Below are 17,575 nucleotides of genomic sequence, written 5' to 3' on the forward strand. Positions count from 1 at the left end.
TGTTGAGATTGAAACTGTGCTGGCTCTTGCTCATAAAAGTCAACGAACATGGACAGAACCGCAGACTGTAGGACGAACGTCACAGAACACATTTACCCAGACATTAAAGAGCACTATCCCTACATGAACAAAACCTCAAAGCGCACAAACCTTCCTTTGCCCAGACCTTAAAGAGCACTAAACATACTTTACCTTGGTCTCGAAGAGCACTAATCTAACATTACCCAGACTTTAAAGAGCACGACATTTACTTTATCTAAACATCGCTACTGACTTATATACTTTATTAAAGCCCTTTAAAGGACACTAACTTTACCTTTAAAAAAAGAATAAAAAACAATATTATTGATGACAAAACCACTGCTTAGAAACTATAGTTTGCAATTCTCTCCCCCACGCTAGATTTCTGGTAAAGAGAACGCCCACTCACACTTTGCTCTTTCATCCATAACAAACGGCATATCCAACCCCAACTTATTCTACCCTTTGCTTATTTCTCATTTAGTTTATTTAAACAACAGAAGCACATTCCCAACCTGGCTGATCTCACTGATGCGAGCTAGCAGTACTGTTTAATAAATGGGTTAGGCTGGGGGACCATTCTTATACAGGGGTTATGGCAGCAACTCCAGACATTAAAGGCATACTATGCAGGATTTTAACCGTGAAAATCTCGTAAAGTAACCATGCTAAGGCATATATCTTTTATACAATGGCAATCTTTGTCTTTACTCACATTTTGTGCACCTTTGCGTGTATTTGTTATTATCTCCACCAGGCAGAGCCTGGAGGGGATTATGCATTTCGTTGCTTGTGTTTGTGTGTGTGTGTGTGTGTGTGTGTTTGTGTATCTGTCCGCAGCCAATCTCTAACCGGCTGGTAGGGGCCGCAAGTGATCAACAACTGCTTCGCCTGGCGGAGATCTGCACTCTACTGAGTGCATTCTTCTAGCTCTAAAATGTGCTTGAGATGTTTCTGGGTGTGGTGCTCTTTTCTGTGTGGGAAGGAGTGTGTGCGGCTACGGAGCTAGCTAGCAAAGAAGTCCAGATACAGTGAAGCAAAAAGACAAGCTGAAAGGGCTCATTCAAGAATTGCTTTTACTCGGTGGTGTCAGCTGAAGTTCGCCAAGGGGACTACAAGCTATGCGGAGTTGGCTTGCTTTCTGTTGGACCTGTAAGTAACACCGTGGCTGGTGACAATAAGGACTTTTGTGAGCATCTGAAATTTTCTAATCTAAAGTTCCAACAATAAAACCACCGTTACTTTCACAATAATGGTATTAATTAAGCTATAATCGAATCTGCCTTCTTACTGTCACTCATTCCACAGCACTAATTTTATGTTTAGCTATGCAGCTAGCTATGTTAGGCAGATTAACTTACTCGGCGTGAGTGGGTGGGGATGAAAACAGAAAAAGAGACTTCTTTGATTGTAAACACTGTCTAAGAAATACTCCATAGTATGCCTTTAAAAAGTCTGTATCTTGGCCTTGTTTCTCAAGATGCATTCTGAGAATTGTCCACTAGGGGCCTCTATGCTCTAATTATTAACAGGGTTGACAATTATTCTGTTGAGGTCCTGCCCTTTAAACCCAGATTGGTCAAGCTATCCATGGACACAGATGTGCATTCAGCAATCCAATCAGCTCCCAGAGCACATGCTTCAAGAAACAAATTTCACACTCAGGGTATGAGGGCAGACATTACATTTCATTTACAACACAAAATGCTAAATATTTTTAAACAAGTGAAGCCAGTAAAATCAAAAATAATCAAAGACTGTATATTTAAAAAGTTTTTAGAAATGCACTGCACTAACTATTCAGTAAAACAATTGTCATCATTACTTTGAAATATTATTTTAAATTCACACAAAAAACAGTCAACTCAAGAGAAGCAGTTTATCAGGGGATCCCCTACAGCCTCAAAATTGAAATAGATGAAATGGGTTTCCTCTCGTCAGCAATACGACTCCTGACTTTCCATTTGCCACGCACCTCCAAACCCCCAAATCCTCTCCATTTAATGCTAGGTTGTGCAGGGGTGCAGGGTTCCTGCTGACATTTTCATTACTGAGTAACTGTCGAAAAATGAAAGCAGTTTCATATACTTATTAGTTGCCAACCACAGACGTGAAAAAGACTAGCAGTGACAGAGTTTTGCTTTGTGTGTCATTGCTACGAGTAACAAATGAATTATCTGGACTCTTGCCAGAGGAGAACGTTGCAGCCTTTTATGCAACCAAACCAAGTGGATTGTTTATAATAATAATAATAATGATAATAATAATAATAATAATAATAATCTCTGTCAATCTTGAAATGAAGAAAACAAGCTGATGATGACATTCAGATCATTTAGCCTTCTCGGCTAGTCATATATAAATATTTTTTGTACTGTCTAGAAATTATCTAGTACTGTGTCAAGCAGTTAAGGGTCACATGATTTGGTGAGCAATTGGAACCACTTTAATTGCCCTTCTCTGTACTTTGTTCAGATTGTCCATACTTGTCCTATGGTGGGCTCCAAGGACTTGCTGGAATTCTATGAATGGGGAGTGTAAAGTGAGTATGTGCATGTGTGTGTGTGTGTGTGTGTGAGAGAGAGAGAGAGAAAGAGAGAGAAAGAGAGAGTGTGTGTGTGTGTGTGTGTGTGTGAGTATGTGTTTGTCACACCCTGTCTTCAGCATTGGTTTATTGGGAGCAAACTCTAAGCGTGTGCTATCTAAATCCATGTATTTCCAGGGCAGGAGTAATCCAGATGGATCTTTATAAACAATAATTTATAATGAAATCGTTAAGTCTGGTCTCAACATAAATATGGGGGGGGGGGGGGGCGGTAAAAGGCACTAGTAGGTGGAACCCAAAAACCCAGCGCAGAAACCTCCCATCATACACATTTATTTGACCCTAAGTAACCCAGCACCCTACAGCTGGGAGGGTTGGAGGGGAATTATCTGATGTGGGCATTTAATGGCGTGTGATAGGTGGCAGACAGGGTGCTTTTCTGATGTCTGTTTCCATGGAAGCAGGAGGTAGTGCTTGAGTCTTAATGTCTGCTTCACTGACAGACACCACTCTTACTGGCAGTAACTGAAACCTACAGTAAGGACCAGAACAAGCACGGAACCGTCCAGACCCACGACGCAACTCACTTCCGCAGACACATTTTAGCTGGCACCACCTGTGCACCACTCAGTGGTCGTCCGTGAGTGAGTGAGTGAGTGACCACAATTTGCCATGCATAGCCCACGGCACCAGTTCCTGTGCGCCGTGGGCAAAAGTTGTTATGTTGAATGGTGCCTGAGCAGGCAGGCTTATGCTCTGAGATTCATACCCTGTAGCAGTGATGCTAACGCATGAGCGCTCTGAGATTCATACCCTGTAGCAGCGATGCTAACACATGAGCACTATGAGATTCATACCCTGTATCAGCGATACTAACGCATGAGCCCTCTTAGATTCATACCCTGTAGTAGCAATGCCAACGCATCAGTGCTATGAGATTCATACCCTGTAGTAGCAATACTAACGCATCAGCGCTATGAGATTCACACCCTGTATCAGCGATACTAACACATCAACGCTATCAGATTCATACCCTGTATCAGCGATGCTAACGCATGAGCCCTCTTAGATTCATACCCAGTATCAGCGATGCTAACGCATGAGCCCTCTTAGATTCATACCCTGTAGCAGCGATGCTAACGCATCAGCGCTATGAGATTCATACCCTGTAGCAGCGATGCTAACGCATCAGCGCTATGAGATTCATACCCTGTAGTAGCGATGCTAACGCATCAGCGCTATGAGATTCATACCCAGTAGCAGTGATGCTAACACATCAGCGCTCTGAGATTCATACCCTGTAGTAGCGATGCTAATGCATCAGCGCTATGAGATTCATACCCTGTATCAGCGATGCTAACGCATGAGCCCTCTTAGATTCATACCCTGTAGTAGCGATGCTAACATATCAGCGCTATAAGATTCATACCCAGTATCAGCGATGCTAACGCATCAGCGCTATGAGATTCATACCCTGTAGCAGCGATGCTAACGCATCAGCGCTATGAGATTCATACCCTGTAGTAGCGATGCTAATGCATCAGCGCTATGAGATTCATACCCTGTAGCAGCGATGCTAACGCATCAGCGCTATGAGATTCATACCCTGTAGTAGCGATGCTAACACATCAGCGCTATGAGATTCATACCCTGTAGTAGCGATGCTAATGCATCAGCGCTATGAGATTCATACCCTGTATCAGCAATACTAATGCATCAATGGTTAAAAGGGTGATGCACAGACAAGGCTTGTGTGTGGGAGGGGTAAACCCCTCCTGCAAAGAACAGGAGCCGCCCCCATGTTTTTTTTTTTTTGTCAGGGTGCACATTGTACCTTTAGCTTCATACAGTATTTTGTTTCTACTGATTCGAGAAAAATGCTAAACCTTCGATACTAAATGAAGCTTATAAACTATGAATTGGTATATCTGTTTTTATATATTCATCCGCTATATATATATATATATATATATATATATATATACATATATATATATATATATACATATATATATATATATATATATATACATATATATATATATATATATATATACATATATATATATATATATATATACATATATATATATATATATATACATATATATATATATATATATATATATACATATATATATATATATATATATATACATATATATATATATATATATATACATACATATATATATATATATATACATATATATATATATATATATATCTTGTATATCAGTGTATATCATATACACTGTATATCAGTGTATAAAATAAAATTTAGGAGTATGAAGTATGCCCTTCTTCATATTCTGTTCATTAAATGCTTTCATTTTCTCAGTGTATCATATAAAATTTAGGAGTCTGAAGTTTGCCCTCCTATAGTGGTCCTGGCCTGGCTCACTGCCTGCAGGAAGTACAGATTAAATGCCATCTCTGCTCTCATTGGCTGACATTGAGAGCCCTGGATTTTTTCCATACTCTAGTCGGACAGTGGTGCTCAGAGAAAGGTTTTCTGTCAGCATTTTTCAGTGTTCATACTAGGAATTCCCCTCATGAGCACTCATGAACACCAATGCAAGAACCTAGATTCAGGTTAAAAGCAGATCCACACAATTTTACACATTACCTGTGAAGTCAGATCGCTTGCCTGAGTGTCAGAGAGACATACAGTTATTGCCCCCTCTTGGTTATTAATAATAGTTTAACTAATAATATTGGACATTGTACGAATGGAGGCTGTAAGCTTTCATTATGTGGGCCAGAAGAAAATGAAAAACTAAAAAAAAAAAAGCACTGAAAAAAATGTTTCTACAAGACATGTTTATATAATTATGTCAGTTATCAGATCAAAAATAAATAAATAGAAAATTCTATATGATAATTCACATGGCCACTGCATCTCCACTGGTTGAAAACTTTGGCTTCATTCAGTGAAAGCTACACACAGGCAAACTAACAAACTCTGAATGAAAATGCGACTAAAAAAAGAATCAAAATGTTCAGACTTCAAATGTATAAAAACCAAGGAGCAATTTCAACAGAAATGTGTTTTCACTTAGAGTGCACATGTTGCTCTGGTGAAACTGAATCAGTTTGATTAATCATTCGAATCTGTATTTGTTCAACATTTACACTGGAGGCAAGACATGATGTTTTTTTATCAGAATGATGGGATTACCGGACTTTATACTCAACCTCATAAGGCTGTTTTTAGACAGCTGGGCAATAAAGACTGTTACAGGCACCATTCAAACAGTTATGGAGGCACAGAGAGGAATTGATAGTCTGTAAAGCTGTGACCCTCCTTCAGGTGGCACAATAGCTTAATGGATGCAAATTGTTTATTGTTCTTCAATTTAATTTTATGATTTTCACAATTAAACTATTACTGCTGAAACTATGAATTTACCACATTACGTGTAATCATTTTCCCTCTGAAAAGAAATGTAAAAATAAAAAATTTGAGAGTAGTTTGATCGTTTTTTAAACAGCAAAAAGTCAGTAAATTTCCAGTAAAGTTTGTGTAGTTCCACAAGGGGGAGACATACTATAGACTATAAAATGACATCTTCACAATAGGCAGGAGAGGACAGTGAGTGCATACATGTCAATAGGTATTGCATTCATTCATCTCTATGTCTTTATTTCTTTCTTTTTTTTTTGTTTAGTTTTGTTTCCTCCCAGTCTAAGATGCCCGGTTGTATTTCTTCCCCATGCTGTCGACTGAAGATGCCACAGGTGTTGAGTTAATTTGTTTGCAGGTAGGCTGTAGGGGCACCATTTTCATAAGGAGACGCAAGTCTTGAACTAAGACATACCTCCCCTCCAGCCTTATTTCTGCAGCAGGAGATGGTTTCAGTCTTCTGGTAATTAATAAATTATATACACACAAGTGACTCACTGAAATTTGAATAAATTACCTAGCTAGCCAATGCAGGATCATAGAAGAATATAATGTGTATTTATTTCTTTCTTCATTTATTTTCATATTAACCTTAAAAGCATCACTGGCCTCCATTAGCATACAGCAAAAATAAAGCCCTTACTTAGCTTCAGATTACTGAAAATACAGTAGCAATAAAAGCAATAAAATGCTATTTTTCTGGAGATCTGAAGCTTGCCTTCAATTGCCTTCTAATAATAAAAAAATTAAAAAATGCATGTTACCCAAAAGAGTTCCAAAGCTGACCCACTGTGGATGACCCTCCCATGGCTCTGGGTTCAGATGTGGCCTGTTGGGCATACTGGGAGAGGTCACATGACCTTCCCTGAGCCCTGGGGTTTAGATGTGGCCTGCCGAGCATGCTGGGAGAGGTCACGTGACCCTCCCTGGGCCCTGGGGTTCAGATGTGGCCTGCCCAGCATGTTTGGAGAGGTCACATGACCCTCCCAGGGCTCTGGGGTTCAGATGTGGCCTGTTGGGCATACTGGGAGAGGTCACATGACCTTCCCTGAGCCCTGGGGTTTAGATGTGGCCTGCCGAGCATGCTGGGAGAGGTCGCTGCAAGCCGCAGTCTTCAGCTCAGCCCAGCACAGAGCAGGGCGGACCAGCCTTCAGCCATCTGCTCCGGAGGCAGATGTCATTCTGCGGAGAACAGCTGAGGGGCGTCGGTCAGTTCAGACTCTGCTGACTACACAGTAAAACTTCCAGTGTTAATTCAACTCTAACAGTGTTAATTCAACTCCAACAAATAACGTTTGGTCCCACTCTGGACCAGACTGTTTGAATTGAATTAACATTGGACATTTTACTGTGTATTGCAGTTACTGCAGTTTGTTTTTTTTTTGTTTTTTTTGGTTGGATAACCAAACTGAATGGTGAATGGTTCTTGTTTGATTGCCGTTCTGAAAACAGCTACAGTATGCTTATGTACCATGGCTTCATGATTTCACGGCTTTCGAGATCTAAACTGCTTTCAAAACAGGGGAAATTTAATTCCCTAATCTTTGCAGTCCCTTTTTCCACTTTTCATTGAAATTCAAGATGACTTCAAAGGAACAGACACCCAGCACAGACCATCACCCCACCTGGGGCAGACCAGCCCCTTGGTGGCACAGGACTGCACGGAACTTCTGGTGGTTTTGGATCTGCCCTGGACACCAAAAGGCCAGAACCAGACCACCAAATGTCTGACAGGGCTCTTGGCATTTCACATGAATTCCAGATGGTATGAAACAGTCATTAGGGTCATGATATATATATTTTTTTTCTGAGCTTTAAAAAAAATCACGCCAATCAAACTAGGATTTATGATTGTGTTTTCATAAAGTTTTTTGTCATTAAGGGAAACATAGGTTTGATTATTTAATTCAATATTTATTTTACACACAAGCGTTTATCAAGTAGATGACACAATCAGTAAGGTGTAAATGTATTACTCATCTCAGAATATCCTTCAGGAAGTCAGACACTTTCAGTGGCACTGCAATCTCAAGCCTTGGTGTCATATTTCAGAGGCTGGTTGAGTCAGCAGTATATGGTGTTCCCACATTATCAGGTCTTATCCAGCCCGTCGCATCCCCACTCTTACATCACGTTACGTCTCACCTTTATGAAACCACAACCGGATTGGAGGGACACAGAGCAGCTCCGCAGAGCAGGAAGTTACACGCGTGTTCTGTTTCCTGTGTTTGCGGGACACGCGCATTCCAGCTCCTGTGCGGAACGATTGCCTTGCTGCCTTTAAGGAGGAGGGCCGTCCCAGGGTCACGTGACCGAGCGGTGTTTATGAGCCCGCCCCCCCATCACCCCCCACCCCCCCCCCCCCTTCATTCCGGCTGTCCCAGTCTGGAGCAGGGGGTGGGCAGGATGGCTGAGAGGGGGAGGGAGAGAGAGAGAGAGAGAGAGAGAGAGAGAGGGAAAGAGAGGGAGAGAGAGAGAGTTGATGGTGAGGAGGCACACAGAGGCCTGCTGGGTACAGTTACACAGTCTCCTGTTGGGCTGGGCAGTGCGCTCCGGTGGAAGAACCGGAGGCGTCCCTGCCTGAGATATAAACCCCTGGATTCAGAGACATTCCCACAGCGCAGAGACGAGAGAGAGAAAGAGAAAGCGGGAGAGAGCGAGGGAAAGAGGGAGAGAAAGAGAGACAGGGAGAGAAAAAGGGAGAGAAAGAGAAAGAAGCGGTAAAGGAGTAACGGCAGCGGTCCCAGACGTCCCCCCCCCCCACCTCGGCGTTCCACAGCAGCGGGAGGTGAGCGCTGGAGCCCGCGCTGGACAGGAGGACCGGGCCTCGGCGCCGGGGGGCGTGGGGGGCCCCCGCGCTGGCCCCGGCCCGTCAGAGGAGGTCCGCGGCGGCCCCCGCCGACATGGCGGCCGGCGGGATCACCACCCTCCCCCCGCCGCCCGAGGACGGGGGCAGCTCCTCGTTCCTCCCCGGGTCCTTCAAGGAGCTGAAGAGGCTGTACTGCAAGAACGGGGGCTACTTCCTCCGGATCGCCCCCCAGGGACGCGTGGACGGGGTGCGGGACAGGGGCGACCCGTACAGTAAGTGCTTCCATACGCGGTTCCGGAGGGGGGGAGAGGGGGAGGCAGGGGGGAGAAAACAAAGTGCCTTTATACCTGCTGCTGAAGCGGGGCGCCAGCCAGAGGCGCCACGCAGGTTTCCAGGTCCCCGTTTACGTAAGTCTCCGTGTGTCCTTCACACACGGCTCTCTGTAGGACGTCTTTAAGAACTTTCCCCCAACGATAATAAAGTTTCTGGCTTCCTGTTCGTCGGTGACAACGACGCAGTGTTGCGTCACTGTGCGATTCTGTGGTTCTCTCCGTGTGTTTGGAGTATAAAAACTGAAAATATTAGCGTTTAGAAGCTAACAGGTCATGTACCGAGTTTAAACGGTAATATAGCATAATTATATCGAAAAAGCAACTGTTTTATTTGACTTTTTATGAAAAATGCACCGGACTTCTCAGTCTTACAGGAATTCCCTGAATATGATGAAACAGCCAGTAGAAAACTTTCCAACTGTACTGGTGTAACCCCATAATCAATATGGAACAGATGTTTAAAACTGTCTGATGTTAGCAGATCATATGGTACTTTATGGTCATTATATGAACTGATATTTTGTATTTCAACATAAAAAAACAATCAGTAGTTATGTGAATCATAGATGGAAGTTTTCAGAAAATGTAAAGGTATTTAATATTTAATTACAATCTATGAGCAGATGAACACTGCCATTCTTTTATGTTAGTTTTATGTAATTTGGGTCAAAACTCATCGCATACTATTTTCATCCTTTTCTACTTATTTATAGAAAATTCTGAGCATGAACATGTTTATATGTTATCTCTTAAATAGCTAAATAATGTGAAGCAATATCCTTATATTTCCTTAGGTAAAGGAAAGTTATTTACTTGTTGCAATCACTGAAAGGTGCATCGTGGGTTGCAGTCAGTGAGAGGTGCATTGTGGGTTGCAATTAGTGAGAGATGCACTCTCAATTGAGGGCAGTGAGAGGTGCATTGTGGGTTGTAATTAGTGAGAGATGCACTCTCGATTGAGGGCAGTGAGAGGTGCATTGTGGATTGCAGTCAGTGAGAGGTGCATCGTGGGTTGAGGGAAGTGAGAGGTGCATTGTGGGTTTCAGTCAGTGAGAGGTGAATTGTGGGTTACAGTCAGTGAGAGGTGCATTGTGGGTTGCTAAGCTGTATATTTAATTGAAAATTTCACAGTATGTAGCACTCAAACTGCCAGATATATGTACACATTTCAATTAATGGTTTTCAACTATGACGTTGTTATTACTATGTATGTGAATGTTGAGCAGTAACATGTAAATGAAATGAGTGCTGCTCATGCGTATTTCTATAACTTATAACATTTTTATAAAAGAGATCATAAAAACCACAGCTTCAAAAATCAAAATGTAAAAACCACACAGAGATGATGCTCGTTGTGCCTCCACATGTGACTCACTGATATAGTTGCTCAGTTTCACGGAGGCTTCTAATAAACGACAAAAACTACTTGAAAAAACGGCCGATTTGTCCTAGCTCCCCGCATATAATCAGCATGCACCCATTTGCCTCTCCAGTTTGATGTCTTGCATCCACCCCATAAATCAATTTGTGCAGCTGGGTGTTTATGGTACCGAGGCCATGCAGATGGAGTTTTTGATCTCCCCTGTGGGCCCTCAGCTGTAATTTCGATCAGAGGCCTTCCGGTCGCAAAGTGGGATTCCGATAGACGCCTTTTGCTTTGAAGGGCTTTTTGTGGTCATCCACCCGAAAAAGCACGGGCAGAAGTATGAGAGATCTGCTCATACGCTACTGCATTTGTATATTTATAAAAGCTGAACCCTTTCAGCTGTGCCTGTTCCGTCCCTCCAGAGGTCTGTAATTCTGGCTGTCTCCGTGTTGAGTCATCGGGAAACGTGTACAGGATACATTTCAGGGGTTTTCAGTGATTTCAGTACCTTTCAGGGATTGATATTCTTACGGTGAACCATGGGAAGATACTGACTTGTTTCTCTCATAAAAGAAAAAAAAAACCAAGCGGCTTCGAAGCATAAGCAATGATTGAAATTGTGTTAACATTTATGTTCATGTTCATGATGAAATACTTCATACCTACTATCTAAAGAAAGAAAATCTGTACTGGAGTTCTGGAAAGTTCTGGAATGGTGTTTCCGTAAACTTGTGTTTTTCCTGACCAGTCTGGAAGTTTGGTGGTTGCACTTGTAAAAAAAAGCTTCCTCCTGTTCAATGATATTCTCCAAATTTGTCTGTCTGTTTGTATCCATATGGACGAAATGTATCTTTGCTTAGAGGTTAAAAAATGACAATTATCTGCAGATTTAAAAAACTTCATGAAGACAATACATTTATCAGGAGAGACACATCAGCAGCAGTGGGTCGCACCATGGAATCTATTGACTATCATGTTTCCAAAAATCTTTTACTTATGACAATCAAAATCTTTTTTTATTTTTATTTTTTCAGCAAAGCTGCAGATACAGGCGACTGCCATTGGGGAAGTGGTCATCAAGGGCGTCTCGGCTAACCTCTATCTGGCGATGAGCACGGACGGCAGGCTGTTTGGAACGGTGAGCATTATGGGGTGTCACCTCCAGCATCTCTTAAAAGAAAGCTTCAGTCAGAGCCAAAGTCTCTTTCACATTTTACAACCCAAAAGTCCTTTTGGACGACACATTTACGCGGAAAGAAGACTATGTTTGTCTGGAAAAGGAAATCCTATCAATATCGGTTCTCAACTGTTATTTCCAAAATACACAAACATCTAGGGCTGCTTTCTGGGATGGTTTGTGTGGTAGGGCTACCTCCACCAGAACAAGAATAGAAATCAATTAACAACACCTTTTCACCAAGAAATAAATATTAAATTCTAAACATAATCTCCCTGTACTGTACAATTGTGCTGAACATGTTGTGAAGATAAACAGCTCGTGCCTTTTCCCACATTTTGATTGAGAGTCGAGGTTGATTTAAGTAAAGGACGCTTGATGTTGAAGTGGCTCAAATCGATAACCGATCGTCTCAAACGGCTTCTCCCCCCCCCTCAGAAACGCGTGACGGACGAGTGCTACTTCATCGAGAGGCTGGAGGCCAACAGCTACAACACCTACCGCTCTCGCAAGAGTCCCGACTGGTACGTGGCCCTGAAGAGAACGGGCCAGCAGAAGTCCGGCTCCAGAACCGACCCGGGCCAGAAAGCCATCCTCTTCCTCCCCATGTCCGCCGTGTGCTGATGGACGCCAAACTCTTCGCGCGAACGCCACCGCGGCGCGCCACAACGTTCTTTTTGAGGTTCGCCGCCGTGTTGCGGCGGCGGGCACAACGTTGCCGCGACGCCAGAGCGACGCCGCCTCGCGTGATAACGCTCGAGAGCGCTACGCAAACTTTCTTCACCTTTCCTACAGCATAAAAACACAAATCTGTACCGATAGTTTACGCATCATACACCTTTAAACTCGAAATATTTACAGAATGTGAATTCATGAGTAGACTGTTACGTTTCGGCTGTTTCAAAGCAGCACGCAGTATTTAGCAGTTATGTAGAAAATACACTAAAATATACTATAAAAATATATTCAAATATGCAGCCAGAAGGTCATGTTAAATAAGTACTCAGTAGTTGATTGCATAAATTAAAATAGTTTTCGTGAATAATGCCCTGTATGTGGGGTTAAATGCATTTCAGATTCCTTTCGTACATTTTCTCTGTATATCTGTTTGAACCCAACGTGTGTAGAAATGGTTTAATCAAAGTAATTGATGGCAAATATTTTCTGTTCTCCAAGCAAGACTGAATGTAATGATATTTTTCGAGATTTTATGGCAAAATCCTGCGCATTTTATTTGTATTTTTCACTGTGATGAAAGTTAACATGAACATCTTATGTATGATTCCTTGTGCAAACCACTGGTATTTAAAATATAGAAAGAGAGACAGAGACAGAGAGACAGACAGAGACAGAGAGCAGTCTGTAAACATTTGGACAGTGACATCATTTTTGTTGTTTTGGCTTTATACCCAGCACATTGGACTTGAAATCAAACAACGGATATCAGGTTAATATGCAGACTAGCAGTTTTAATTTAAGGGTATTTACATCAACATGATCCATGCATGAATTACAGCCCTTTTTATACATAGTCCCCCATCCCCCACCCCCATTTCACAAAACAAAAACCGTGTCACTGTTTAAATACTTATGGACTCTGAACTGCATTTATATATATATATATATACTTGTAGATGGAAACAGGTACTCTGACTGTACTTTACTTGCTTGTTTGTGTAATTTAAAGAGTTATATTTTCTTTTGACTGTAAAAAAGACCCACGGTAAGAAAACTGTTCATAAGACAACAAAAAGTTCATGTAAACCTTTTAGTAGTGTGTTGTGTTTCTTAACACAAATGTAATTGCAGACCATATTTATTATAGTGACATATTACTATTGATAGCGCCATGCTGTAAGTGAATATGTGGGATTTCTTCTCTATATTTATGATTTAAAAAAAACTTTGTATATTATCAAATGATTTTTGACCAAATACTAATATATCTTATGTGAGAAGCTGCTGCAATACTTAGCACATCATAAATTAATCATGGTGACTTGAAATATGCATTTCAAAGACAAAAAAAAAATGTATTTATGTAACATTAAATATCCTAGTGGTGTAAAATCTACATGATAAAAAAAACATGCTTTGACTTTATGAAGAATTGTTAAAACTTAATATTCTTAGGGTTTGAGTACAAACCTGGTGCAAAGATGTAGGAATTATGAGTTTACTTAAGATTGCACTGAAAGTTGACGAAAATGAGAAAATGGTTATTTTAGAAATTAACATTTTAAGTAAAGACAATACTGTATGAAGTATTGGAAATAAACATGCTGTATTCTCAGTAAACTAACCATATATACCCCCAGACAAGATACAGCTGCATTCCACAACATTTCTTTGGTCAGTAAACAGAGTAACGCTTTCTTATTGTTAGCTTTGTATCTGATTCACAGGGAAAGCAAGACTACAATCAGAGCCACAACCAGTAATGCTTCAATGTATCCAATCTTTGTATGGTGTTCTGCAGAAATAGTGCATTCTTGTAATTAACGCAGTATCTATATTAAATGTATCATTTTAAATGCTATTTCATGATTGTTTTATTTTATGGAATTTATAAATAAGTTGAAATTGATAAAGACTGGTGTTCTACTGATTGTCTCACCTTCCTTCAAAAGGAAGCGTAAAGATATGTAAGACAAAATGCTGCTGGAAATTATAATATAGATCTATACTTGTTCAGAATATCCTTTACAATCTCCTAAATGTATGTAATAATATTGATACCAATATTATATTATCTTAACTGGTGTAGTGTAGTCTGTTGTATTAAGATTTATGACTCTGATTAAATGTATCCATTTTACTTTTAGTAGACAGCTGCTTTTGTGAAAACTGACATTTTAATAAAACAGAAAAAAATATTTTGATCTAAATCACTGCCTGCTCAGATTTTTCCCTCTGGCTGTTTCTACATATATTAAACTTCAGTTACATCATAAGCACGGGCTGGGGGGAGGGGGGGAGGGGGGGGGGGTTGTAAAAAAACATAACAGAACTGCTGACAGAACTCAACTTTAACTTTAACTGTTCACTTCCCAAAATTAACAATATTAAATTTCCAAGTTTTTATCCACTTTTATCCACCTTTGCAGACACCATTGGCTAAATCTATGTTTTTGTTAGTTTGATCTGCAAATGTCATTATTTTTCTGCTAATGTCATTATCAGGCTAAATTATGAATAACAAAATACACAGGTCACAGAACTGATCAGTGTGTGTGTGTGTGTGTGTGTGTGTGTGTGTGTTAGTGTGAGACCCCATTTCCCACAGTGCCTTGCTCATGTGATGTCACAGTCACCCAACAGTCACTCTTTGTATTCTACCTTACAAAAAAAAAAAAAAAAAAAGTATTCTACCTTACAACCTATTTTGCACCAAAATGATCATTTATATGTTTTTCATTTTTTATCTACATTGTTTTAAATTCATTTAAAAGGCATGCAGTAGTGTGGAAAGTTATCGGAAAGTACCGGAAATGTCCTGATAATTCCTTCGTGGAATGAGAAATAAAGAACCTGACTGGAATTATTCTTGGGTGAATTTAACTGGAATCAATGTATCACAGTTCTCTTGCTCCCTTATATAGGGATTGACAGAAAAGGTTAGACTCCCATTGTACAGACACATTACAATAATCGTAAAGATACTTAACATTATGTGTAAAGATAAATAGCACCCCCTCCACGCAGATGATGTTTGGTGGCTGCTTCTACAGGACACAGGAGGGACAGGACAGGATATTGGGTTGACTTTCAAAGACCAGACCGATTCCAGCTGCTGATAGGCTGCCAGTAAACTCCAGTGGCCTGGATCCAGGCCTTACCCCTTAGGCCCCCTTTCCAGTAAATGTGCACTCACAGCCGAGCACCAGGGACTTAGAGGGCCCCTGTCTCCGTCCTCCGTTTCAGTCCAGGAAAACCAGGAAAGTGGAACTCTGCCACAACCGGATTAACCCTCAGCCCCTCACCTCCGTTACCAAACACCACATCGGCTAATCCATCTGTTCACAAACCTGATGAATGGGTTTAGAACGCAGTACAGCTTAGCGCTTATAAAGATGCTAATAATAATAATAATAATAATAATAATAATAATAATAATAATAATAATAATCCAGGACTGGAGTTGGACATGGCTAGTTTATGTAATAAAAAGTTTTGGTGAATCTGAAAGCTTTTAGTAAATCTGAAGGGTATGCTGAATCTAATGGTTTAATCAAGCATGATTCATTATTGTAAAATGAATCTAATGTATGGCTGAATGGTTGGTGAATCCAAGTTAGTTGATGGATTTTCCATGTCAAGAGAGCTATAATATGACAATACGATTATTGGGGTTAATTCTGCTGTCTCTCATGGCTAGCGACAGCAAAAGGTTAAGTGAATTTAACAACTGATATAGTACAGAAACTCATCGGGATTAACTGAAATACACGCTGCCTTTAGCTATTAATTTCTCATAGCTTGTAGTAAATGTACATAGAAAGGTTTCTTTGTTTTCTGAATGGACTGTGTGAATAAAAAGGAAAATAGTCCATTCAGAAAACAAGCAGAAGTCGTATTCCCATTTCTGCAGTTGCTATTTTGTAGAAAAGCCATATTATTCTTAGTGCGCATGTTATCCGGGACGTTTGGAATTATCAAGAAAGGTTCGTCTACCCTGTCATGAAAGCTGAGCAGGCACAAGGCTAAAGTAAACATTCTTAGTGGGAGGCATGGAAGCTCCCCCGTGTGCTTCTCAGAGTTTAATCAAGTTCCTGTGGTTTGCTGCCATAGCATGGACCTTGGTTTCAGTAGCAAATTAAGACAAAAAAAAAGACAAACATCTGTGAGCAACTGCTGCCAGTCTTTAATCTTAACTGAGAGCTTCAGAAGAGCATTTTCTCTTCTCTTTCAAACATTTTCCTTTCCTTAATATACTAGTTTTTATTAAGCTAATAAAATATGTACATTAGTTGTCAAACATTACACCAACAGCTAGTTATACATTTGTGTTATACATTTGTGTTGTGTTTGTGTTATACATTTATTTTTTAAACTGACATTCAAGCACAACCTTAAGCTAAATAGTGTTCTAATGTGCAGTAAGTCAGTTCATGATTACAAATAGTCCAAAAGTGACTTGAATATAACTTGAAATTGTTGCTAAACGTCGCCTGAGAAGCTAAACTCTGAACAGGACCAGGGCATCCCTGGAAGTTCAGGGTTAAAGAAATGCTTAAAAAGCAACCACAACACATCATCTGTGAATGACCTAACAGTGAAAAATGTGGGGAATTACACAGAGGAAACTGGTGATAAGTTATCTACAAGCAACTGCCGAGACAAGTTTGAACATGTCCATTTATTTGCCATTTGTTGGATCTGCTGGCCTCTGCTGGCCATTCCTATAAATGCAAGCTCAACATTTGACCAGGCAATTAAATGATTTTTGACCCAGTAAATATGAAATATTAAGTTGGAGTTCTGATATCAAATGCACACAGTACTTTTGTTGATAATAATCTTGTTATCATCTTTGTGAGGGGGAGCTTCTCTTGCAGTTTATATCTATTAGTAGTACTCTGTCTGCATCATGGTAAATGTCTGGTCTCAGTAACATTAAATTTTCATTTAAAAAATATTATGTGCAGATCTTTTCTGAATACTGTCACTCAATTCCTTAGATCAGCATTTCCCAACCTTTTTCCTTCCCTGGCACACCTTCCAAATGTAGAGAAACTTTTGGCACACTATTCTTAAAAGTGAGCGACGTACTGACCATGATGTGATGTGTCAACAGTTCTTCCGGCCTAAATGTTCTTCCGGGGTTTTAATTAAACAATCTGCATTATAAATGACTTTTTTTTGGCTTTTGTGACTGAAATTTGGTCACTTCAGTTTTTAAAATTCACTTGATCTTTA

The 17,575-nt window shown here is 40.4% G+C and overlaps 1 protein-coding gene across 1 annotated transcript; it reads left to right on the forward strand.

The window, feature by feature from the left end:
- The first annotated feature begins 8,394 nt into the window (after positions 1–8,394).
- On the forward strand, positions 8,395–14,544 carry LOC118226718 (fibroblast growth factor 2-like). The gene is made up of 3 exons (XM_035416537.1): positions 8,395–9,053; positions 11,514–11,617; positions 12,095–14,544. Exons 1-3 carry the CDS (start codon positions 8,876–8,878, stop codon positions 12,278–12,280), a joined length of 468 nt encoding a protein of 155 aa, XP_035272428.1. The 5' UTR covers positions 8,395–8,875; the 3' UTR covers positions 12,281–14,544.
- The last annotated feature ends 3,031 nt before the right edge of the window (positions 14,545–17,575 follow it).

Source organism: Anguilla anguilla, chromosome 5, assembly GCF_013347855.1.
Source record: "Anguilla anguilla isolate fAngAng1 chromosome 5, fAngAng1.pri, whole genome shotgun sequence".
NCBI classification, from domain to species: Eukaryota; Metazoa; Chordata; class Actinopteri; order Anguilliformes; family Anguillidae; genus Anguilla; species Anguilla anguilla.